At 36.6% G+C, this 24,762-nt stretch overlaps 5 protein-coding genes across 9 annotated transcripts; 3 read left to right on the top strand and 2 right to left on the bottom strand.

Moving 5' to 3' along the window:
• The first annotated feature begins 225 nt into the window (after positions 1-225).
• On the top strand, positions 226-4,679 carry LOC104732681 (uncharacterized). The gene is made up of 9 exons (XM_010452255.3): positions 226-795; positions 1,095-1,301; positions 1,392-1,514; positions 1,684-1,724; positions 1,801-1,906; positions 2,013-3,884; positions 3,961-4,092; positions 4,175-4,245; positions 4,323-4,679. Exons 1-9 carry the CDS (start codon positions 715-717, stop codon positions 4,507-4,509), a joined length of 2,820 nt encoding a protein of 939 aa, XP_010450557.2. The 5' UTR covers positions 226-714; the 3' UTR covers positions 4,510-4,679.
• A 65-nt stretch (positions 4,680-4,744) lies between these two features.
• LOC104732680 (DNA repair endonuclease UVH1) lies at positions 4,745-9,155 on the bottom strand. Of its 5 annotated transcripts, none has more exons than XM_010452253.3 (10): positions 8,448-9,155; positions 8,054-8,365; positions 7,688-7,911; positions 7,503-7,588; positions 7,162-7,311; positions 6,270-7,007; positions 5,903-6,013; positions 5,553-5,813; positions 5,215-5,438; positions 4,745-5,130 (listed from the first exon to the last, which is right to left on the bottom strand). In XM_010452253.3, the coding sequence occupies exons 1-10, from the start codon at positions 8,999-9,001 to the stop codon at positions 4,920-4,922; spliced, it is 2,871 nt and encodes a 956-aa protein (XP_010450555.2). In that variant the 5' UTR covers positions 9,002-9,155; the 3' UTR covers positions 4,745-4,919. The 5 variants fall into 5 exon arrangements, with proteins under 5 accessions (XP_010450555.2, XP_010450556.2, XP_087334444.1 ...); XM_010452254.2 differs by having other exon boundaries at positions 8,054-8,358; positions 8,448-9,064; XM_087478318.1 differs by having other exon boundaries at positions 8,054-8,343; positions 8,448-9,022.
• A 5,538-nt stretch (positions 9,156-14,693) lies between these two features.
• LOC147933278 (uncharacterized) lies at positions 14,694-15,302 on the top strand. The gene has a single exon (XM_087477375.1). It carries the CDS (start codon positions 14,694-14,696, stop codon positions 15,300-15,302), a length of 609 nt encoding a protein of 202 aa, XP_087333501.1.
• Positions 15,303-17,288: 1,986 nt separating this feature from the next.
• Positions 17,289-19,153, top strand: LOC147933277 (uncharacterized). Its single transcript, XM_087477374.1, has 3 exons — positions 17,289-17,486; positions 17,697-18,569; positions 18,686-19,153. Exons 1-3 carry the CDS (start codon positions 17,289-17,291, stop codon positions 19,151-19,153), a joined length of 1,539 nt encoding a protein of 512 aa, XP_087333500.1.
• Positions 19,154-19,784: 631 nt separating this feature from the next.
• Positions 19,785-21,037, bottom strand: LOC147933276 (uncharacterized). The gene is made up of 5 exons (XM_087477373.1): positions 20,903-21,037; positions 20,552-20,816; positions 20,272-20,347; positions 20,042-20,183; positions 19,785-19,790 (listed from the first exon to the last, which is right to left on the bottom strand). The coding sequence occupies exons 1-5, from the start codon at positions 21,035-21,037 to the stop codon at positions 19,785-19,787; spliced, it is 624 nt and encodes a 207-aa protein (XP_087333499.1).
• Between the last annotated feature and the right edge of the window lie 3,725 nt (positions 21,038-24,762).

Below are 24,762 nucleotides of genomic sequence, written 5' to 3'. Positions count from 1 at the left end.
TTGACTTTTTGACTCGTTTACATTAAAAACCTATTCTATTGCGCTAGAAAAATAGATTCAGGTACCACCACCAACTAGAGCAGCCTATCAGATTGTCTCCAATAAATAAATCATTAAACTTTAATAAGTAGTAATTGATAACCTAATTATTTAGTTTTCCGTGAATTGATAAACTAATCTAGTGATGTTAATTGATAAGCTAATTATTTTCTTCGGTTTGGTGATACAACATTTTTACTATAGAGTATGATTTTTTTTTTTGGTAAGGATATAGTAGTATGATTTTTAATGTAATGTTACTAAAAAAGTTTATGTACTACTACTACCACTAGTACTAATTAACAAAAATATAAAAATAAAAAGTATAAATCGTCATCGTCTCACTTGAGAATTGAGATCTACTTTTTGTTTTTGTCCCATTATTAAAACAAAAAGAAAAAAGAAAAAATCTAAGACTGGTGGGAGCAAACGCTCGCGTCTTCTTCCACTTTGACGTTAATCGGGAATTGAACTCACTGAGCCGACTCGGATTTGGCAGTTACGTCTTCTTCTTTTAGCTGTTTGTGAACTGTGATGATCAGCTACTCTACATTTGACTGAAGAAGAAGTAATGGCTGATTCTCAATCAGCGACAATGGCCGGAGCTCCGGTGACGGATTCTGTTTAAGCAAGTAAAGCGGCGATCGAATACTCGAAGACGGTGGAGAGAGGAGAATGTTTAAGTCAGCGAGATGGCGGAGCGAGAAGAGCAACAAAATCAAAATCGTTTTCAAATTGCAGTTTCATGCGACTCAGGTCAATTCTCACTCTTCTCCGACATTTTTTTTTTCCGATTCTGTACAGTGAATTATGGTGGCGGTTTACTCTTTTCTACCTGATTTTGTCGGGAAAATGTTGCTTTGATTTTCTCGGGGAAACAAAAATAGTCAAATCTGACATCTGATATGACCAGTATAAACAGTGAATTACAAAAAAATGTTGAGAATTCGAATTTTGAAATTTAGATCTTGGATAATGTGAGATCAAGTTCATCATTGTGTGATTTTGATTATTGATTGATTTTTTTTTTTTTTTTTTTTTTTGTAATTGGTTAGGTGACTCAGTTGAAGGCGGAGGGATTAACGATCTCTGTAGTACCCGGAGATGTTGGGAAATCGACGGGGAAGGCAGAGAAGGCTATGGTACTCGACGGACATTGTCGGTGGGAATCTCCGGTGTACGAGACGGTTAAGTTTCTTCAGGATTTAAAGACTGGCAAAGTCAATCAGAGAATCTATCACTTTATTGTGTCTTCTACTACGGTGAGAGACTAAAAATAATTGTTTACAACTTTTTTTTTTCTTTTTTTGGAAAGATGGGATTAGTTTCTTAAAAGAGTTTTGTTTTTGCAGGGATCTAACAAATCTGGTGTTTTGGGAGAGACTTCGATTGATTTTGCTGATTACTTTGATGCTGTTAAGACTTGCAATGTTTCTCTTCCTCTTCAGAATTCGAATTCTAAAGCAATGTTGCACGTTAGCTCTCTCTCTCTCTCTCTCTCTCTTTGCATTAATGTTTATCATGAGATGTTACAAGTGTTTGCATCCACAGAAAAAAGCTCACATGATTCTTGCTTCTTTGTCTTTTTGAACTTGTGATTGATACTGAGCTTTGAACTGGTGTTTTTTTTTTTTTCTATATCAGGTATCGATACAAAGGCAGCTAGAAAATGCAGATCCACAAAGGTATATATAAGAAACTGGACTCTGCTATTATGAGTTCCTTTTTTTTAGGTTCTTATTGGGAGTCTCTGTTTTGTAGAGTGGTGAAAGAAATTGATAGCTTGGTGAAAAGGTCACGGGGTCAAGATTTGAAATCCCATTTAGGTATTGAAACAGATGAAAGCCATAAAAGTGATTCACAAGAGGTACCTACCTACTTATGTTCTATTATCGCTTTTCCATATTCTTGATTTCTTAAGTCGTTGGTGTATTTAATGGTTTAAAAATTCTATTTGTGTTCTGCTCTCATAGGAAGGTCCATTTGGTAAAGTTTCCCGGATTGCTGAATTGAGGCGTCGAGCATCCATTGAATCTGATAGTACGTTGTCAAGCTTTGACAGTGGGTCTGAACTGGATACACTGGGAGAGATTGGAAGCAGAGGTGATCATATTCAGCAAAGCCACTCAACTATGCATCAGCATTCGGTTACAAATATATATGAAGAGCCTCATATATCAGAATCCGAGTGGTCAGGAAGCTCTGATCAAGGGATCAGTACTGATGACTCCATGAATAGTTCAAATGATACAATCCCGAGAGATATCTCAAGGACGTCCTCGAATGAAGATGTAGATAAGCTTAAAGCCGAACTTGTTGCTTTGGCAAGGCGAGCAGATCTTTCGGAGCTAGAGCTACAAAGCCTGCGGAAACAGATTGTTAAAGAGACCAAAAGAAGTCAGGATCTCCTGAGGGAAGTAACTAGCCTGAAGCAGGAGAGGGATTTGCTGAAGGCTGATAATGAGAGTATTAAAGCATCTGACAAGCGAAAGGAAGAGGCGAAAATTCGGAACCAGTTGCCGCTTGAAGGTAGGGATCCGCAAGTTCTTTTAGAAGAAACCCGAGAAGAACTGGATTGTGAGAAGGATCTGAACTCCAATCTACAGTTACAGCTTCAGAAGACACAAGAATCAAACACCGAGTTGAGCCTTGCTGTGCAAGAGCTAGAAGCAATGGTGGGGAAAAGAAGTAAGAAAACAGTTGATCCTCCTAGACCAAGAACATGCGAGAGGAACACCGAAGAATCGAGGAGAAAGTCCTGCACAAGTGAGACAGATGACGACGAGGATCAAAAGGCACTAGATGAGCTTGTGAAGGGGCACATGGATGCAAAAGAAGCACACGTCCTGGAGCGAAGGATCACTGACCTATACAATGAGATAGAGATCTATAAACGAGATAAAGAGGATCTTGAGATACAGGTGGAGCAGCTTTCTTTGGATTATGAGATACTTAAGCAGGAAAATCATGATATCTCATACAAGCTAGAGCAAAGCCAAGTGCAAGAACAGTTGAAGATGCAATATGAATGTTCGTCTTCTCTTGTAAACGTGAATGAGCTTGAGAATCATATAGAGAGCCTAGAAGGTAAGCTCAGGAAGCAGACCGAGGAGTTCTCTGAGTCCTTGTGCCGCATTAAGGAACTTGAAAAGCAGATCGAGGGAATGGAAGAAGAATTTGAGAAACAAGCTCAGATCTTTGAGGAAGATATTGAAGCTGTCACACGTGCTAAAGTAGAGCAAGAGCAAAGAGCTATTGAAGCCGAAGAAGCCCTGAGAAAGACGAGGTGGAAAAATGCTAGTGTAGCCGGCAAAATACAGGACGAGTTCAAGAGAATCTCTGAACAGATGTCTTCTACGTTAGCAGCAAATGAGAAGGTGACTATGAAAGCAATGAACGAAACCCGCGAACTGCGCATGCAGAAGCGTCAGCTAGAAGAACTTCTCATGAACGCTAACGATGAACTTCGAGCAAATAAGGGCGAGTATGAAGCAAAGCTCAACGAGCTGTCGGGAAAGACAGATCTTAAAACGAAGGAGATGGAGAGAATGTTAGTGGATCTAGAGAATAAAAAGAGGCAAAAAGAAGATGTTAATGCAGATTTAACACAAGAGATCACAAGGCTACATGATGAGATTAAGATCTTGAGACTTGAACTGGAAGGGACGAGAAAATCAAGTATGGAAACCGAGGCATCTTTGTCAGAGGATTTGCAGCGAATCAAAGATGAAAAAGAAGCAGTCATTACCATTTTAAGATCACAACTAGAGACCGCAATAGCGCAATGTGATCACATAACAAAAACAGAGCAAAGAAGCAACGAAGATAATATAAAACAGCTTGAGGTAATGCGTCTAAATACTAGAACATTCACTATTTGGCTAATTGTTTTGATGCTGATGCCTAATTTTGGCAATCCAGGAACAAATCAAACTAAAGGAAAATGCTTTGGAAGCCTCTTTAAAGATGTTCATCGAAAAGGAAAATAATTTGAAGAACAGAATCGAAGAGTTGCAGACTAAATTCAACGAACGAAGTCAAAATAGCCAAGAGGTAAAAGAATTAACCTTTTACAGTTTGGATATACTTTCCTACAACCTCAAACATTATATCATAACTCTGGCTTTATGAACAGACTGGTGAAACTCTGCAAAGTCCAGAAGCGATTGCTATGCATAACAGTGAAGTATTGCCATTGAACAAGAGGTAATTTGTTCATTAAGCAGTATAAACAAAGAACACACCAATGATAGATGTCTGATCGTTTTTATGCTTTTTTACAGTGACAATCTTCAAGATTTGGTAAATGAAGTAGCGTTGCTAAGAGAGCAAAATGGATTGATGGAGATGGAATTGAAGGAGATACAAGAGAGATATTCAGAGATAAGTCTAAAATTTGCAGAAGTTGAAGGTGAGAGACAACAACTTGTTATGACTGTACGTTATCTTAAAAATGCCAAGAAGAAGTAAAACCAAATGGTGTGCATTGTACAAATTTCTCTTATCTTCATTTTTGTTTTGAGTTTCTTTGTTTTGCTGTATTTAAAATTCTTAATAGATATCATGGATATATAATTATTTATGTTAGTTTGCATATTATCATCATTTAAGTAATATCCAAATCTTGACCCTAAAGAAAAGTTTTACTTACAAATTCACCATTTCAATGTTTAAATTGTTTCTACCACTCAAACTACCAAAGGTGTAACACGATGAAATCAAGATTTAAATACAATCAACTAGTGTAATTGTTACAACAGATTAATCAAATGGAGATAATTAGTTTCTAATCTACAACAAATGTAAAATATGAACAAGAACGAACTAACTAGATTTGTAATTGAGCATCTAAATTAAATAGAGTGTTACCTCTCTCTTTTTTAAAGCAAAGTCGGATACTTAGCGTCAAAAAATTCTCTGAGACTTTTAGCAACTTTGTGACCACCCATGAGTTCTGCTAATGTCTCCACAGGCAAAGACGCGAGCTCAGCCAAACTCTTACATTTCTCCATAATCGATCTGTAATTCGCGTCTGTTACCCCAGGAAGCCTTCTCAGAAACTCTACCGCTGACGTGTTGTAGTTTTCGGCTCTGTTTTGTGTCATGAGGCAATTTCAATTCCAATGTAAGATAAAATAAAACTAACTTTGCAGTTTAAGAAAGAGAGATTTTTACCTGATGTCATTTTCTATGATACCTTCTTCTGAAGGCACACCAACTCTTATTGCTCGGGTCTCATCAGGCTCGTCTTGGTTGGATTTTAAGGTCGTGAAGATTTCTGCGGTTGCATGTAGACTTCGAGACCATAATATCCTTAGCCGAGGAAAATGCAGAACTAGCAACGATAGTTTTGATATGATGTTATATGGAGCCACATCATCTGATATATCACTCGCAGACTGCAAGAAAAAAAAGATTAGATCCAAACTCAATGAAAACCAGAACTTACACATAATACAGATAAGAGAAAATGAAAGTGTTTTGACCGTGAAGCTTGGAACATGAGAGGATACCTGAAAGGAGAAGCTTTTGTCTTGAGAGAACTCGATGAGAAGAACTGGTATTCTGTAATAACGGGACATCATTTCGACTTGGTGAAATAAACGGCCTGATGTAAAGCTCTGGAAGAGATCTTGAATGCTCTTTCTCTCCACGCAGATTGAAGGAGATAGGATATAGTCACCGACCTCTAGTGTAACTGGTATTATCTTCATGCCTTTCTGGTGAAGAACATTTGGTAGGCTGCTCATGAATTCCCTCATGTCAACTATTACCTGGTGAAAAACCCATTGAAATTTTCACATGGAAGGCTTTCCAAATCGGAGTTAATTTTTGGAGATAAGATCAGTATTGAGATATGAACCTGTGTCTCTTTCTCCAATTCCTTTCTTCCGCCTGCTTTTCGGGTTAATGAGTTTTGAGTACTTGACGCTGGAAACTCTGTAGATGAATTCGACCCCATGCAGAGCCCATCCTAATTCCAAGTTTATAGTACAGATGGATTAGATGAAAGCAGGAAAAAAAATTATGGAATCCAGGGTGGAAAACAAGAGGATAACGTAAAATTTTAGTTGAGAGTTTCATCTACTTGGTCTGATTCAATTTAACATAAACTTGTTTAAGCAGCGCTACCATTAATTGAGTTGGTCTAATGTACTTTCATATAAAAAGCAGGAAACAACTCCCGCAGGCTTCGTTTCAATTGAAATATTGGGATTTGAGTTTCAAACCTGATCAACGGGAATCATCATCGAAGACTTCTGCCTGATCAATGATTCAAACGCTCCATTTTCCCGACGTATGCTTGCTTCAAACTTCTGCACTTCTGTGGACTCATCATAGAAAAGAAAATAAACTTTCAGCTTTCTCAGAGGGTTCTCTGCTTTGTACACCTCAAGTTCTCTGACAAAAGCCATGTCAGGATGGTAGACAATGATCACAGAGGGTTTCAAGATATCTAGTATAGGTTGATCGCTTTCTAAAGCATAAAAATGCACAGGCGGTATCTTTTTAGCACCGCTGGGGTGAACAGCATTGGCTTCTTGGGGACCTGATGTGCTAGCTTCAGTAGTTTTTTCTTCATTCTCTGGGCCTGTAAAGATTTCAGGTTTACTATTCTCCGTTTTCTTATTGCAACTTCTTAAGGATCTTCTGAGACTTGCTGAATCCTTTTTAGCTTTTCCTTTGGTACATGAAGCCTTATCAACATGAGGCTCTGGGTTGTTATTTCCAGAAGCCATATCTGTTGTCTTTCCTTGCTTGCGAATAGAAGACGCAGCAGCCATAAGAGCCTCATGCTCTTGTCTGCCAACACTGCTACCTTCCGAGCTCTGTATTGTAGTTACTGGAACAACTCCATCAAGAATCCCAAAACCCTTGGGAGTCTTTAGTTTCTTCTTTTGTGGTGTCTGCATACTGCGGAGCTCGATTTTGCTAAGCAGGTACATTTCCCATTCTTCCCGCATTACCTGCACAAGTGTAGGTAAAATGAGAAGATTTGTGTGGGCCAGACAAATTCTGAAATGGATGTTGGCTTCTAAAACATGGATGGTAGTGACAGGGTTCGCATCGGTTGTTAATGAATGATGTAAAATCTAGTAAAATGTAGTTTTCTGACTGGACCTTCTGTGGATTGTTTGTGACGCAATCTTCAAGCTGCATGCAGGACCGTTCATCTTTGCAAGCCACAAGAACTATTCCATTGTTGTCACTGTTGTCTTCCTCACAATAAGCCTGCTTTTGTCTTTCTTCTTGTGTCTCTTCTAAAATCTCCTGTGTTAATCACGGGCAAACCATTAAGTTTAATGCGATTTCGTACAGCTATCCATGAAAACATGTTTGACAATCATAGAAGAGGTCAAAAAACAAAGAACAGATATAGTCACTAGCTAAACCAACTTCCATCATTAAACAAACAGTAACAGACAAACGGCATTAAAACTGAAACTCACTCAGTCACTCACGCGTAAGACTTTCCATTTTGGTGCCTCTTCAAGAACTTCTTCAATAACAACGCCAGTAGTCACATTTGTTGCCGTTTCCCCACCAACTGATTCAGGTCCAATTATCAGCAAAAAAAATTGGAAATACTAATAACACACAAGTCACTAGATGCAAGATACAACCATTTAGACCAAGACTTTGTTACCTGTTTGTACAGAGTCATTCTCGCCCTTTGACTTTCTCTTCTTACCACTTTTATTCGTTACATGTTCTTTTGACTTGACATCACTTGCCTTCAGAAGACGATACACTCGTTTCTTTGCAAAATCAAATATTTTATAGCTGGACTCTGCAAATAACCAAACAGACCGATAACTCTCTGATACCCTGAGTGTATCCAAGAACTTCAGAAAACTCACTGCATCATACCTACCCGCGAATCCATAAACATAACAACCAAGTGATGTCAGAAACTGCACAAACACCCAACTTGATTCTATGATCAGAGAAAAAGAAGTATACAGTTGCATAAGGACATTACTGATGAAGAGAGAAGACATAGAGCTATTACCTAACTAGATAGTCAAGCAGCTTCCTTAAAGTCTTCAAATCAGAAACAAGCTGTTTGGTTCTCTTCCCAAGAGTATGCCAAATTGGATCAAGCTGCCTCCTCACAATCTCATCAAAGGACTTAAACAAACCACTCTCCACAGTCAAATCATCCACATCAACCTTGTTAGTCTTCTTCATCTCCTTGAGGCAAGCGTCCATTACTTCAATAATTGCTTTCTGTATCCCCACCATATAACTCGACATGGAAACTCTTATATCCACAACCTCAGGCGGTTCTCGCTCCAACTCCTGAGACACATCCAACTGAAACCTAAACCAGAAAATTCATAACTATGACTTAATGATCTAAACCAACATTGTTTTTTTTTTTTCCAAAGTTGAATATACAAAACCTTGGCCATAGATGGAGTCTGCGGAGGAAGAGAGCACGCATGGTGCGTTCAGTCTTGGCGAAACCAGAGACCATAGCTTGCGGTCTATCAGAAAAAGCGCGCACATAAGCGGAACCATTTAGGGATTTAACGATTCGCACAATGAAAGCTTCAGTGGAGGTTTCCGAAAGCGAATGAGCATTGAGGATGAAGATTCCGGCAAGCGAAGAAACAGGAATCCGTTGAGTCAACAAATCGACGATGAGAATCCGCGGCGTGATGAAGAAAGGAGAACCGGAAGAGTAAAGCGAGTAACGCTGATTCGCCGGAAGTTCAGCGGTGATCTCCGCCGGAACAGGGGATTGAAGAGAGGAGATGTAATGGATGATTCTGGATTTGAGGGATTGAGCGGCGGGGGAGAGGAGGAGAAGTAGAGTTCCTTGGGAAGGAGAGTGGAGGATGAGGAGAGAAGCGATTAACTTAGCGAGGGAGAGACCAGAAGAGATGATCACTAATCCGCCATTAGAGTCCTCGAGAAGGTCCGATATGATCTGTTGATGAAATTTCAGCGCCATTGATTGAAGAAACGGCGCAATATCGGAGAAACAGACTCATGAAGAAAGATTGAAGGGGACGATAACTTCAGAAACGGCGTCGTTCCAACTTCAGAAACGGTGTCGTTTCGGAGTCTTGCAAATAATTTTAGTTCACTACCAACTGTATTTCTATATGTAGATTATCATCGATCCAGACATAAACTATGTTTTAAAGCTTAAATGTCCATATTTTTTCACACAAAACCATGTAAAATAGTTGGCTGTAGAACAAAACATTTAAAAGAAAAAACAATCCAATTGGGGGAAAATAATAAAAAAAAGGAAGCAAAACATAAGTAAAAATTAAGCAAAACAAATGACCGAATAAAGCAAACTAAACATTAAAAAGTTTAAATTTGAAACATTTTTAGAAGTAAAGTAAGAATGATTGTCATCTGTTATTTATTTTACTTTTTTTTGGGTTGAATAACAACTTTTCATTAATCAAAGCTAAGTTAAATCTATACTATTAAAGCATGAGTAATCATGGACCAACTTTTGGATCATGACTTTGTTTTGGTAGTTTTAAAATAAAATAGTTAGAAATCAATAATTATTAATACAGTATATCATGGAATTAAAATTATATAACCATTCAAATTAAATCGGATCCCGCGCGGATCATTTAATACCCGATTAGTTGAGCCGATTATCTCTTCAAATATTTACCGTTGACTATCAAAATGAAATTAAATCTTGGCCACTGAATTTTTCAATGGTTTTAATTTAAACCATATATTTTGATTTCCAAATTTTACAAAATTGCTTGATTGCCGAGATTGTTTTTAACTGCAAATCTAAAACAATCTTTTGGGATAATCTTGTCTAAATCTTAATCGATTAGACTATTTAATTAAGGAAAACATATATATTATAATTAAAGAAGGAAGACGTTTAAATACATAATAAATCAAATCTAAATTTCTTATAAATATTTTAGGAAAAAAACAAAAAAAAAAACAAGAAAAGAAAATTTCATTCAATATTTGTGTATATAGCCACAATAATATAAAGTTAACTAGATTAGGACCCACGGTACACCGCGGGGCAAAATTATTTATAACTAAAATATTTAAATTATAAGTTGTATTTGTTGGTTAAATGTGTTATAATTATATAATAATAGTTAAATAAAACATATAATACCACAATATACTTTATTTTTACATAATATTTATTTAATCAATTTAGTTAGATATGTATATTCTCTCATACTGACATTGTTAACAAAATAATGAAATTAAATGATGTTTTACCCGTGTAACACTGATTTAATGATATTTTTTAATTTATATAAATATCGATAAAATCCGTCCTGCTATATAACCCCGTCCCAAGATATTTTAACTCACACCATATCATCTTAATTTTAATATTTATTGTATATTTACGATATAATATTTATCATATTTAACTTTTTAAAGGTATTAAACATTTTTCATATTTAACCTTTTAAAAATCTTTAAAATAAAGAACTGGAATAAACCAAATAAAAGTTTTTAAAGTTTGAATGCCTGATAAATCAAGGTTTCTACTCATTTGTATTCAGAATCACTTTGGTCTCTTTTATAGTTAGACATGTCAATTAGGGCCAAATCCCGCGGACTGGCCGGGCCGGGCCCTGAAAAATAGCGGGCTCGGGCTTAAATATATATGTCCAGAAAAAATCGAGCCTTTCAGGGTCAGCCCGTTTGGGCTATAAGGTTTTTCGGGCTTAGCCCGACCGGGCTCGGACCAGCCCGAAAAGCCTTTTAACAAATATATTTGTACTTTTTGTTAACATTTTTGTTTGATTGCAATATTTGATTAATAATTTATTGTAATTAAAGTTTTAAACTCTAATCCTAATTTTTATATTTACTTAATAACAATACTTAATACTTAAAAAAAAATTTCCATGATATTTTATATGAATTATATATTAGTTTATTTGGTTAAAGTATCAAAATTTTGTTTAGTCTTAAACTTTTATATTAAATTAAGTTAGTTGTAATGAATATAGATTAGTTATTAAATTTTTGATTGATATTTTTATAGTGCACCTTCAAACACTGTTTTTAAAGTCTTATAAGTTTGAATTTTTGATTGGTAAGATAAGCCCGAAAAAGCCCGAAAAGCTCTGTAGCCATGTTAGGGCCGGGCTCGAGCTTTGAAATCTAGGCTCGGAAATATTTCGGGCCGGGGCTTTACGGGTTTCTGGCCGGGCCAGCCCGATTGACACCCCTATTTATAGTATGACTCTAAACCATTGCCCAATTTTTTAGACGATGTGGGATATTGTACCCGTATTTTTTATTCATCTATTGAGTAATATATGTCCGTTTTTAAAATTTTGTATTACACCATATGCAGGAAAAAATCACAATTTTTATTAACTAAATGTATTATAGAATAATTCAAGATAATTTAAATATAAATTCAAATAAAAATGAAAGGGAATCATATATTTATGTTTGAATGAGGTAGAAAGATTTCCTTATTTTTTTTAAATCTTACCTATATTTAATTTTGAAGTTTTTGTAACTAATATTAAAGTCAATGCATTAAATGTAAAAACTTTCCAAAAAGTATTTTTGAGCCAAAACTGCTGCAAAAATACTAGTATAGATTAATATATAAGATATGTGAAATTAATAAAAATCAATTCAAATTTATTTTAATCTATACTATTAATTGGGGAGTACACTTAGGGATAAAAATAAAAGAAAAAATATAACATATATACATGTTGCCAAACAGACTCATTTGCATACATAATATAAAAATTAAACTTCCCTAAAACAATGGTAACAACTATTAAAGAAATAGATAATTAACTTTTTATAATTGGTTATAGATTTCATATCTATTTTTTGATATGGGTATAAAGCATAAATAATTAATTTCGAATATATTAAGTTTTCCAAATATTTTTCTAAATTAAATATTAAACATGTATAGTTTTCTAAATGAAATTAAAGCCAACAAGATTACAAAATGAAATTTAAAATATTATAAGAAAATCGAAATTATTTCTATTAATAATTCCTTGAATTTATATAGTTATTAAAATTTTATAAAATAATAAGAGTTTTCCATAATTAATAACATACCAAAAATGTAACTATTATTTAACAAGATTTCCATAACAAATGAATCTAATTAATTTTGAAGTATTTATGAAAATAACATAACTCAAATTTAAATAGATGATTTATTTTAAGAAATCTTGAAATAAAATCAGTAATTATTTACCAAATTACTAAAATTTATGGATTATTTCTAAAACTAACCTTATATATTTACTCATCGTTATAATAGGAAAATCAAGACAATTAATTCAAAATCCAAATCTAATCATCCATATATTTTTAAACATATTTTATAAATACTTCAACTGAAAACTAAATAAGTTTTTAAAAGATTTTATATAGATTTTTTAGTTTTAAATGTAAAAGTAAAAATGTTTACTCTTACCAGCTTATAAATAGAGAAATCAACCTAACATTCACATACATATACAGTTATACACCACTCTAGCACTATTTTTGTATCTCTTTGTTTCTGCAAAAAAAAAAAAAAAAGTGTCTCTGTATTGAGTTTGCATAATATACCTTGCTAACATCTGCTATATTCCTTTTTTAGTTCGCCAATACTATGTACTATGTCCAGTTTATGATTTACGATTCTTATGATTTGTTAAATTTATAATTTTCTGTCGTGTATATAAACATATATAAATCAAGATTTTTTTTGAAAGCATACATTTTCTACCTAGAGATTGTATATAAGAGAAGATTGTAGTATGAACGGTGTTCATCCAATTGACATAGCATCTGCAAAATAAGAAAATTACATTTGATTGCTTAAAAGAAGTCCACATTTTTGATATGAATCCGATAAGTCACAAAATACTATATTAGTGTTTGTTTTCTTCAGTTTATATATATATATATATATATATATATATATATATATTTAAGAAATCTCAGTAGGAAATTCTTATTAGAGTATGTAGTTGAGGTTTGCATTAACATTAATTAACTTTTGAAACCAGCAAATACAGCAAAGGGTACGTATACATAAACTATATAAGTACAATTAATCCTCAATGACTATATTGTAATTAGCTGTATGTATTAAATTATATTATTTACTTATTTTTACAAATATACTCCCTCCATTTCACAAAGAGTGTCATTCTGGAGATTTTTTTTTGTTTCACAAAGAGTGTCACTTTATAATTCCAATGCATTAATTTATATTTCCAATGCATATTTTACATTAGATTTTCTAGTTTTACCCTTAATCTATAACTAAATTAACCTATTAAATAAGGGTATATATGTATATTTTAATGTTTTTTTAATTTGTGTGCAAAATGTTAGAATGACACTCTTTGTGAAACGGAGGGAGTATGATGTTAACAGTCTTTATTAAAATGGCACTATAATTTGGGATGTATATGGAAAAGAAAACAAAAAAACACACATGGCAATAAAATTTTATAACATGAGCACCTTGGAATTTGTTTTTAAGTCATGTTATCTTTAAAAAGTCTATTAAAATTTTCCTTGAAATTTGAGTGTTTGAGTGTTAATCTCAATACTTTTTAAAATTTTATAGACTTTTAAGTCATAGTTACCTTGAATCTCTAATGAAACATTCAAGGTAACGATGACTCATAGTATAAAAATTTCTAATCCAAATCTTAAAGTACTAATTAACACTCAAACACCCAAATATTCATAAATCAAAATGACAAAATTTTGGGTTAATGACGTTATACTATATAAATATGTTTACACATACTAAATAAATAATTTTAATTCTTGACATGTTCTATTAAAGATTAAATTCAAAATAAAAATACATAAAATATGTTCTATAACAGCTAAAAGTATTTAAAAAAATATAATCTAATATAGGTGAAACATATATAAAATAGTAAGAATAAAGAAGTCAATTAATTTTGTAATATTTTTATTAAAACATATGATATATAGATATACTATGAATTATATTTATGTTTATTTCATATGGGAGTTCTAAAATTTATGTTTTCGTCTGGTCCCCTCCCGTTTTCAGTCGGAAATACAAATTTTTCCCATATCTGGAATGTCCCATATTGAGAATGCTTTCTGTTATGCAACGAAAATTTGAGAACGGGTGTAGTACATAATGGAACTTGACAGAGTGAAAAAAAAATTACGGCCATCCTAAATATTTGTATATGTTTCAAACGGGTTTTCATCGCTGTTAGCGGTTATATATCCAATTTGATAATTCACAAATTTAATAGAATCTAACCAATTATTTATTTGATTTAGTTTGTTACCAGTCCAACCGTTATGTTGTTCCAAATTTTAAGATACTGGTGAAATCGTTATTATTTTAAATTTTAAAACATTAATAAACCAAACCAAATATCAAATTAAAATTTCAATTAGTATAAGTTTGATTATATATACAAAATTTATTTTGTTTATAAACATAACCCCGCACGTACGTGCGGGTCCTAACCTAGTGGATATATAAAATATATCTTAGGGCACAGACTTGGAAACTTAAGGTTCCCTCAAAGATACAACATTTCTTCTGGCAAATTGCTTCAGGATCCCTTCCTGTGATGGAACGGCTGGCTTATCGGGGAGTACGGTGTGACCCTCTTTGTCAAAGATGCGGTCTGGTGATGGAGACTATTAATCATGCTCTTTTTGAGTGTCCCTGTTCGCGTCGGATTTGGGATCTGTTTTCAGTTGATTTATGTCAGGATGGCTTCCCATATAATTCTATTTTCACGAATTTAGATTTTCTTTATTGGAGGGTGCCCCCTCAGTCGGTCGCCTCAGGTTTACATTTTACCTTACCATGGCTTGTTTGGTCAATCTGGAAAGATAGGAATAAGAAAGTTTTTCAGGGTATTGAGGCGAACCCAGTTGAGGTTATTAACCAGGCGACGTCTGATAAGCTGTTATGGGAAGGGGTAAAATCCTTCAATTCGGTTTCTCTAGTCCCCTCATCTCTGGAGGTTCGGGATTCTGTCCCCTGGTGTCAGGTTGATGGTTCTTGGAACGCTTCGGATTCCTTGGAAGGATTAGGTTGGTGGTTTTGTAATATTGAGGATACGAAATTGTTACTAGGAGTACGAAGCCAGCGACGTGGTCCTTCACCCTTACATTCGGAGCTTCATGCGTTGATTTGGGCGATGGAATCCATATTGGTGGCAAGGATAGACTGTCAAACTTTCGAGACTAATTGTGCAGATTTAGTGGTGATGGTGCAATCTCCTGAGGAATGACCCGCCTTTTCCAATTTATTGGATGAGTTCAGCGTGTTATGTTCAGCCTTCCCGTCCTTCAAGCTTTGGAGGATTCCGCGCACAACCAATGTACGGGCAGATTGCCTTGCCCGTTCTTCGAGATCTTTACTTTTTGCTTCTTCTTTTATAAACTCTTTTCCCCCGGTTTGGGCTACCAACCTTGGAGTCATCTTCTAATTTAATGTTTGGTTGACAAAAATATATATACATATAGGGTGAGTTACTAGAATATTGCATAAAAGCTTCCTTATTACAAAAGCAACATACAATTGTTTGTAATGACTAGACTAACACCTTGTACCTATACTACCCCTGAAACTAGTGTTGAGAAAAAACGTAATTACGGCTAATGCCATTAGAAAAAAAAAAAACATTGGAAGTTGGGACTAAGTCTACCGATCCTTTGATGGTAGATTTATACACGTGGACTGATTAAAGGTGTTCCGCAGATATTTTTGGTACACTTAGTTGTAGTGCTGGTACACTTAGCCGTCGACGTAGATGGTACACTTAGTTGTAGTGTTGGTACACTTATCGGTCGACGTACATGAAATCGATTCGTTAGATTAAGTTGGTAGAGGAATTTCCCTTTGATGATAGACTTTTGTTTTAAGCGCGTGTAGCGGCAAACGTAACAGGGTGGGAAGATATTTATGGTAGACTAATGGCCTGTTGCGACAGATTTATGCGACAGCCTTCTCTCCTTACAGATATTTTTGGTATACTTTGTTTGTTTTTTGAAATAGTTTTCGTAGTGTTGTGGTAGGCTTCTTGTCCGTGGTAGATTTAGTAAGCAAGATTGACAGCTGTAAAGTCTTACCAGAATAACACGAATTTGTTTGAGCTGGCAAAGACAGTCGAGCGTTGCGATAGACTTATTGGAAGAAGATCTAAGCACCTTTACTGTTCTTCCGATCTATGGTGTTCATGTAATAAAGTTTGTAGCAGATTCATCAATCGTGTTCTGTTTGTCTGCCGGAGCAAACGTCTTTTTCCTACTCAGTTTCTTTAATCTTTGATCTCGGTTCATCCATGGAAGAGCAAGATATTGTATTGGCGTGTGGGAGGTGGAGGCTAGACAGAAAGCGATGGTTGTTTGATGTTGATACTAGGAAAGGGTGCAGGATTATAGTTGCCGATAAAGAAACAAAGTTTGAAGACTTTACTGCTATGGTGTACGATGACTTTGGTTTCTGTGAAAGAACTTCCGCGATAAAGTTGAGCTATATGTTAGATAGATATAAAAAAAGCGGATGTTATATGCCACCGGTGATTGTTTCGAATGGTCGGCAGTTTCAAAACTTTCTCAGACAGCATAGGAGTGAACTCATCCGGCTATGCGTTGAGATCGAAGCTAAATCTGGTGAAACCTTGTTTGAGGAAGTTAAACCGAAAACCCCAGAACCAACACCCAAGACCCCTGAAGTCGTTGTAGATGATTTCCTAGGCGTGGCAGAGGAAATGGGAGAGAAAGATGATGAGTACGAGAGTCGGAAGGAAGGAGGTGAAGATAATGTAGGAAATGATCTAGATGAAGATGTAGCAGATGACGAGGACAACAGTAGATTTGATTACTGTGACGACAGCGATGGTGCAAGTTCAGGGGATGAAGACTATCTGCTGTACTCCAACTTCGCCCCGGATGAAGCAGAGGAATCATTGGACGACGGACCTGGGGGTGGGTCTTGTATAGAGGAAAATGTGTGTAACACAGAATCAAATAACCGTACCCGCAAGACTAACTCTGCAGCTGATGCAATTGAGAAGGAGGTTCGCAAAATAGAAAACGGAGGTGGTGATATTGCTGTGGGGGATAAGTTTGATAGCAAAGAAACGTTGGTGGCAAGGTTGAGGGTGCTGAGTGTATTAGATAAATATGATTACAATGTTCGATATTCAACGCCCGTTTTGTTAATCGTTGAGTGTTGGGTAAAAGGTTGTAAATGGAGAATACGGGCTTCAACCATGGGTGATTCGCCGGTGTTTCATATTCGCAGATATTGTCGTGAACATACTTGCTCTGTTACGGAACGATATGGCCGTAGCCGTAATGCTAAACCACCAATCCTAGCTCAATTATACAAGGATTATGTTGGTGGTGTGGGAAGTTCTGTTGTGCCAAATCTTGTTGGGGATGGGCTCAACCTACGATATGGTGTACAGGTTGGCTACTGGAATACTTTAATATGTTTGTTTTATGGTTGGCTCTGTGAGTGTACTTGTTTATAGGGTGTACAAACAGATCGTAGCTTAAGTTTGTTGAGTTTGTCAGAAATTAGTTGATTCTATGGCCTGCACTGCACATATATATAATTCGATCTAGTTGATATTGTTTAGTGCTGATGTCTTTTACTGACCATTTTCATATAATAGCTTGGCTACTGGAAGGCACATCGTACACTTATAAAGGCGCGGGAGTATGTTAGGGGTACACCCGAAAGTGGATACGCTGAATTACCGGCATATTTATACAGGCTGAGGTCCTCTAATCCGGGGACCCTTACTAGACTGGTCGTTGATGCAGAAGACAGATTCAAGTATGTTTTCATTGCGATTGCTGGATGCATTAAGGGTTTCAGGTATATGCGGAAAGTTGTAGTTGTAGATGGAACCTTTTTGAAAGGTGAATTCAAAGGGACTCTTCTGATAGCGACAACACAAGATGGGAATTTTAATATTTTCCCTCTGGCGTATGCGGTTGTTGATACAGAGAACGACGTGTCGTGGGAATGGTTCTTTACTCAATTAAGTAGTGTAATTCCTGATGATGAAGAGCTTGCACTGATATCTGACCGGCATAAATCTATTGGTAAAGCTATCGCTAAAGTGTACCCCCTGGCAAGTCGAGGAATCTGCACTTATCATCTTCACAAGAATATTATCCTGAGATTTAGTGGGAGCGAAACATTCCGGCTGGTAAAAAAAGCAGCTGCAGCGTACCGTGTAGTTGATTTCGAAGAAATCTTCCAGCAAATTCAAGAAGCGAATCCGCAACTGCATGCTTACTTGGTTCGTGCAGATGTAACCAAGTGGAGCAGGGCGCACTTTCCTGGTGATAGGTACAACTTCACCACGAGCAACATTGCAGAACCGCTAAACAAAGTACTGAATCCTGCCAGAGCCTATCCCATTGTAGAGTTACTAGAAGCTGTTCGGAATATGTTGACACGTTGGTTTGCTACAAGGAGAAAACAAGCTGCCGCAATGCCAACTTTACTCACCAAAGGAGTGGAGAACCTGTTACAGGTGTGACATTCATTAACATATCCATCGATATATATGTTAACGAAAGGCCTGAAAAATGTTAGTGGATATGTTGTGTTGTTTTGGTTATATGAACTTACGCTTTGATTTACTCATAGGCACGTATTGAACAGTCAAGGCGTCTAAAGGTTCAAGAAATTGATGAAGATCGATTTGAAGTAAGTGGTGGTAACTCAACACATGTTGTCAATCTGAGGTATAAGAGGTGTTCATGTAGGCGTTTTGATCTAGAGAGGATGCCATGCGTACATGCTATCGCAGCCGCATATACGGCCAACATATCAGTTATAAACCAGCACCATCCATACTTCCGCAGAGACAGCCTCTGCAGTGGATATGCGGAGGCGATAATGCCGATAGATACATCCTGCATCGTTCCTACTGATATTACACCGTCCAGATGTAAACCGCCTTTTGTTAGGAATCCTCCAGGAAGGCCAAAGATGACGAGGAGGAAGTCTTTTGTCGAGGTTGCGTTGGAGACGAAGCGGCCCCGCAAACAGCATGCTTGTTCTCAGTGTCAACAGGTTGACCACAACCGTACAACATGTCCAGCTAATACGTAGTGCATGGGCGACAATAGACGTGTTATCTTTTCTTGGCGTGAGGATAATACTCTTTTTTCCTAAGTGCCAACATAGCTTTTTGTAACATGTTTATGATGGCCCTTTTTAATTTCTAAGCCCACATTTTTGTTTAACTATAATTGTTGGACAAATTGTTCCCGGCTGCCCTAGATGGGCCTATTACTCGTGTGGGCTTTTTAGAAATCTCGAGCAAACGGTTTTCTGTTTGAATAAGAAGGTTTTTAAAGCGAAATATATCTGTTTGTGGGCTTTATATGGTCCATTAGAGAGGACATAATGCGATGGTTGGATAGTGTTGACATGTTCACTTATCGTAGATAACTATTGTTATGTACGTACATATATTGCGGAGTACTAAATTTAATATTTTGTTGACAAAACATAACCATATATTATCCATAATCAGCGTAACATTGGGTTCACTCAAAAGTACAAACACACCGGGGAAAAAAAAAAGGTAATAAATTGCATAGATCTGTGCCGGTTCTTTAAATAAATATGCTAAACTCCCTGAGTTCTCCCTTTCACCCATCTAGTTCCTTTATTCTCAAGGTACTGCATTCTCCCCTACGTGCTCCATTAATGTTCTATATAGTAACTTCCAGCGATTTCAGATCTGCGGTAAATATAGAAAGTGTATTAACGTATTTGACAGTAGCAACAAATACAATTAGATATTTTAGTAGGAAAACAAAGAGCTTACATCTCCTTGTGATGTTCCATTCCCTCGAAATCTGGTTTTATATAGAACAGCGAAGAGGCGGTTATGTTGACGAGGCAAGGAGCACCTTCAGAACATTTACAAAATTAGTTGTATATGGTTTCACAAGGCTGGTTTCCTTATCTCATCTATCAAATCGAACATACCTTCGTAGCTTCCAACCTTCCAGAACCGCAAAATACAAAAGACGGGTTCGGATGTAAAAGTAAGATGACACCGAGTGCTTCCCAAGCATTTATGAATCGAGCAGCATAATCATCTAGGGCACGACACTTTAGGGTTTCATTCCTACGATTTTCTCATGTTAATATTGAACGGGCATACGAAAAAACTTTAAATGTAAATGTATTGAAAAGGTAGCACAAATCTCCTTTACCTCCCATTCAGTAGGGTGAGGACAACTTCATTGGCCGCATTTGCCCCCGCGAGCAATCTTCTGTCTTCCACCCCAACTACACACCCACAGACATCTGATTCGGGGTAGACACATACTTTAAATGTTACGACCTATGTATTTTGATATGAAATTGTCTACTAACCTATTTATTTAGTATCAGGCCTAAAAACTAGTGGTAATCACAAATATATCAATTAGCAAACGTTTTTTAACGTTGTTTCAAACGATTTGTGTAATTGAAAATTGAAGATAAGCGTACCGAATGATATGGGATGGGTAATTCTCCCTCGAGATATATCACCCAAATCTTCGAAACGGAAGTAGTGTTTTTGATTCAACGGTGAGAGCAGGCCCATCGTCGACTCATCAGTAAATTTGATTTGGAAAGGATGATGTGTATTCCTCTCCCTAAGTGTTGGCTGGATGACCTTGAAATTCCTAATTTCATACCAATCACCATCATAGATATACTTCCTCATTTTCTTATAGGTCCTTGGTAAAAACGCCACCTCGATTGTGTCACCCTACAAATTGCATATCAATTGTGTATAAGACCACTGCGTTGGTTAACAACTTCGTGCAAATATTTTACTAAGCAAAGTAGACTAACCCGTGTATCAGCAAGGAGCAGAACCCGCTTCCAAAAGAACTCAGTAACATACCACGAATTCAAGACCTTCGCTTGGATAATCCAATTCGTTTTTCCTGGTATAAGATCAGCGATGGCATCAACTCTAAACTCCATGGTTTTTTTCTGATAATATCGTGTTACTCGTTTCTACCCTGGGTTTGGAAAGGAGAAAGGGTGATGCTATTTAAATAAAACAAAACGTCGCCAGTAGTAGTTCCGTCTTTCTACCGACTCCCCCTCTCTCCTTCTCTAATAAGCGCGACTCTTCGCTTTCTTTGTTTTTCTTCGGGTTTATATTTCAAATTTACTTTAATTCGTAGTGTACGTACAGACAACTAATTTACGTTTTGTACGTGGTTTTGTGTTATTTTTATTGTTGATGTATGCTTTCCCCCCCCCCCCCCCCCCAATGGTTTCTTAATTACGTTATAGCGCCCACCCACTACGACAAAATTGATTCAATGGTTGATATTGTAGAGTTATCCTAGTCACACTTTGGTTTAAACAAACCAAAATTTAATTACCGGTCCAGCAACATTGGAGGCCCAATACGAAAAGATCAAGTATTGTTTACTTTTAAATTGTTTTTCTCAGTAAGTCCGATGTAATTTTTAAATTTTTAAATGGGGCCTCAACTCAAACTCTAAAATTGAGGCCTTATTTTTAAGAAAATAAACAACAAATCCATACCGAATGGGCTTACTAAAATTGAGGCCCGATACCTATGTATCATAGAGATGTGTACACATCCGACTTCACCAACTGAATGCACAGTTGTAACAAAACAATTCATTTCTCGTACCAAACGTAAGCACCCATGTACCCACACACACTTTGTTGTACATACACAATAGGCAGATATATCAATTGTGTATAGTTCTTTTGCAAGATAGAACAGTTAAAAAAGGAAAGGAACCAACATCAATTGGTACATGCTTAAAAATAACTAGAATCGAAAACCATGGAAACAAAAGGCCGGATTCAGTGCGCGTAAACCCTATGACGTAGATATTAGTACGTCGTTTATTACAGAAGACATTTAGATGAAACGTTTAGGGCGAAACATCTAAAGAGATAATATCACTAAAGGATCTCGGATATAGATTTCGCCAACCACCAAAGGCCGCAATTGTTGCACACCATGTCATAGTCTCGATACTTGAGAGAGTACAGACCATGCTCCAATAAACACAATTTAGCACATTCCGGAGAAGGGATCAAAGGGGCAATCGGATAGACGAATGTATCCTTGTACGTGTTTTCTCGCGCCGTCTGATATCTACCCAGCAACATGAACAACTCCCTGCCCAAAATCCTTGTTTGAGTTGTATTTAGTTGGTAGTGGTATGCAAAAAACAGGTAAAGATAATGACCCGCTATGTCGAGGTTCCCATATAACATAGAAAAAAACCCACATGCTAGTGTGGCATCATCTTCTGCGGGTACGTTACGAGTTAGAAGTGCAATACCTCCCTCAATGTCGCTTTCCTCGGCAACAACCCGGAGACCTTCGTAATAGATTGTCTTTTTGTTCCCAGCGTCAAGGCATTTTTCGAAGATACGCCGGTGCATCCCTTCCTCTCTTATTCTACGATTTCGATGATGTAATTTTTGGAACCAAGAAGGATGGCAAGTAATGCTGGAGATGTTAGCATCCTTGAGAACTTGAGGCGTAAGTGCTGTTTTGACTCCCCGAGGTCCTGCCTTGACTATTGGAGCTAGGTAGTTCAAACCATCTACTGCGAGAAACCCGAAGATGATAATCAACATCTCATCTGGTAGATGAGGCATTTTTTGAGACGCAGACGCCAGCTCGCTGTGGTTTTTAAGTAGGAACTGCAACTTGTACAGAAGGGTGTTTGAAGAACTCAAAGTTCAGGTTGCACTCAGTGGGACTGGTAATTATAATTTATAGAACGCTAACGAGATACTTATTTCGCTAACACCATACCAGTTCATTGTTGTAATGTGCCGAGACATACGTCACTTACTACTGTTTAATTAAAACTCGCTGAGAAATAAATCACATCACGTTTATGGTAACACGACTTTGGGGGTAGGAGTTGTCACTTCGTCCAACCTACTGCTGTCATGTCTACCCTAAGTAGAGCCTAGCAGAATTTAAGAGAAATAATTGTCCAAGTAGTGTATAACGCATTTGACATCCGTTATTATGGTGGCGCCACATAGATACGTAATAGAAGAATCTGCGTCAGAAACCTTTATTTATATTTAATTTGCATAATAAAAATTGCATGAAGGGAGATAAAGCCCGAACTATTCCTTCCCATTCTACGTACACGCAATTTGCAAACTGTAATACGTACAAGGCCTTAAAGTATAAACCTTTGTACGTACACTAAACGTACTTACTCTTGAACGTACACTGAAATTTTAAACGTTGTTATTACACTAACATCTTTCAGGTTGTGTACGTCTTAGTATTATATTTAATTGGTTTTGCAATGGGAAGGTACGAGTTATATAGTTTTATATTCATAAATCATCTCCGATGGTCACATTTAGGAACCCAACCTCTTAGCTTTCGTAAACAACATATTAAGTAGCGATAGATTCCGCGTTCTTATAATAATTATAGGCCGTACAAGGATTCTAGAAGATATTAGAACTGCGTTGATAACAGGATATTCGTTAGATATTACGTTTAGGGCAAAACATATTATGAGAAAAAATAACTACAGGATCTCGGACATAGCATTCAACAACCACCAGAGGCCGCACTTTGTGCAGAACAATGTCATAATCTTGATAGTTGAGAGAGTAGAAACCATGCTCCAATAAACACAATTGACCACATTCCGGAGAAGGGATAAAGGGAGCAATAGGATAGACGAATGTGTCCCTGTATGTGTCTACTCGCGCCGTCTGATATCTACACAGCAACCGGAACACCCCCTTGGCCAGAAACCTTGCTCGTTCCGATATAATTGGGTAGTGATGTGAATCAAACAGTTCAAGAAAATGAGTAGCCATATCGCAGTTACCAACTAACATTGAAAAAAACCCACAAGCTAGTGTCGAGATAGGTTCCGCGGGAACGTTACGAGTTAGAAGTGCGATACCTTGCTTAATGTCTTCCACCTCGGCAACCACCCGGAAACCTTCGAAGAAAATTGCCTGTTTGTTGCCAGCATCTAGGCATTTTTTGAAGATACGCCTGTGGATCCCTTCATTTTGGACTCTACCATTTGGGTGATGTGGTGCTTGAAACATCGTCGGATGCCAGCATAAGGTGAAGATGCTAGCTACCTTTAAAACTTGGGGAGAGAGCGCCGTTTCTAGACCTCGATGACCTGCCTTCAATATTGGAGCGAGGTACTCCAAACCATCAACTGCGAGAAAGCCGAGGATTTTAATCAATATTTCATCGGGTATATCAGGCATTTTTCGAGTTGCAGTCGTCATTTTCACTAGATTTTTCTAAAACATGGTTTCGTATGTGTTGCAACTTGTGGAGGGTACTCTAAATAAAGGGAGAGTTGTAGTTGGGAGTTGCAGGTTTTTTAATAATTTATGGCAATGAACGGCGACATGCATAAGTGCGGTTTTTAAGCTTTTTTTTTTTTTTTAAATCCGCGTTATGTTACCAATCAAGAAATATTCTGTAGTTTTCGTTTATTTTGAAAAAAAAAATATTACTGTTGCGGTTTCCAAAACAATCAATTAACCCATGAACCGCATATACTTTACCCAACTACCATATACCCAGCGGTTTAATAAATTCCGCACTGAACAAAGCAATAAATTGATTTTTCTTTTTTATTTAATACTAATACAAGTTAAAAATCAGCACATAATTCGACATAGAGAGAGGTCAA

This window comes from Camelina sativa, chromosome 12 (assembly GCF_030686135.1).
Source record: "Camelina sativa cultivar CO46 ecotype springtype chromosome 12, ASM3068613v1".
Classification (NCBI taxonomy): domain Eukaryota; kingdom Viridiplantae; phylum Streptophyta; class Magnoliopsida; order Brassicales; family Brassicaceae; genus Camelina; species Camelina sativa.
This window is presented reverse-complemented; position numbering and strand designations above follow the sequence as displayed.

Excerpts from the sequence above, each read along its gene's own strand:
- LOC147933277 (XM_087477374.1), top strand. The coding sequence starts at position 17,289 with ATGGGTGATTCGCCGGTGTTTCATATTCGCAGATATTGTCGTGAACAT. Across the intron at positions 17,487-17,696 it reads ACCTACGATATGGTGTACAG|CTTGGCTACTGGAAGGCACA; the intron begins GTTGGCTACTGG and ends TTCATATAATAG. Across the intron at positions 18,570-18,685 it reads GAGTGGAGAACCTGTTACAG|GCACGTATTGAACAGTCAAG; the intron begins GTGTGACATTCA and ends ATTTACTCATAG.
- LOC104732680 (XM_010452253.3), bottom strand. The coding sequence starts at position 9,001 with ATGGCGCTGAAATTTCATCAACAGATCATATCGGACCTTCTCGAGGAC. Across the intron at positions 6,014-6,269 it reads TGATGATTCCCGTTGATCAG|GATGGGCTCTGCATGGGGTC; the intron begins GTTTGAAACTCA and ends ACTTGGAATTAG. Across the intron at positions 5,439-5,552 it reads ACAAAAGCTTCTCCTTTCAG|TCTGCGAGTGATATATCAGA; the intron begins GTATCCTCTCAT and ends TTTTTCTTGCAG.
- LOC147933276 (XM_087477373.1), bottom strand. The coding sequence starts at position 21,037 with ATGGAGTTTAGAGTTGATGCCATCGCTGATCTTATACCAGGAAAAACG. Across the intron at positions 20,817-20,902 it reads TGCTCCTTGCTGATACACGG|GGTGACACAATCGAGGTGGC; the intron begins GTTAGTCTACTT and ends TGCAATTTGTAG. Across the intron at positions 20,184-20,271 it reads CTCACCCTACTGAATGGGAG|GAATGAAACCCTAAAGTGTC; the intron begins GTAAAGGAGATT and ends AGAAAATCGTAG.
- LOC104732681 (XM_010452255.3), top strand. The coding sequence starts at position 715 with ATGTTTAAGTCAGCGAGATGGCGGAGCGAGAAGAGCAACAAAATCAAA. Across the intron at positions 1,302-1,391 it reads TTATTGTGTCTTCTACTACG|GGATCTAACAAATCTGGTGT; the intron begins GTGAGAGACTAA and ends TTGTTTTTGCAG. Across the intron at positions 1,725-1,800 it reads GAAAATGCAGATCCACAAAG|AGTGGTGAAAGAAATTGATA; the intron begins GTATATATAAGA and ends TCTGTTTTGTAG.
- LOC147933278 (XM_087477375.1), top strand. The coding sequence starts at position 14,694 with ATGGAGACTATTAATCATGCTCTTTTTGAGTGTCCCTGTTCGCGTCGG.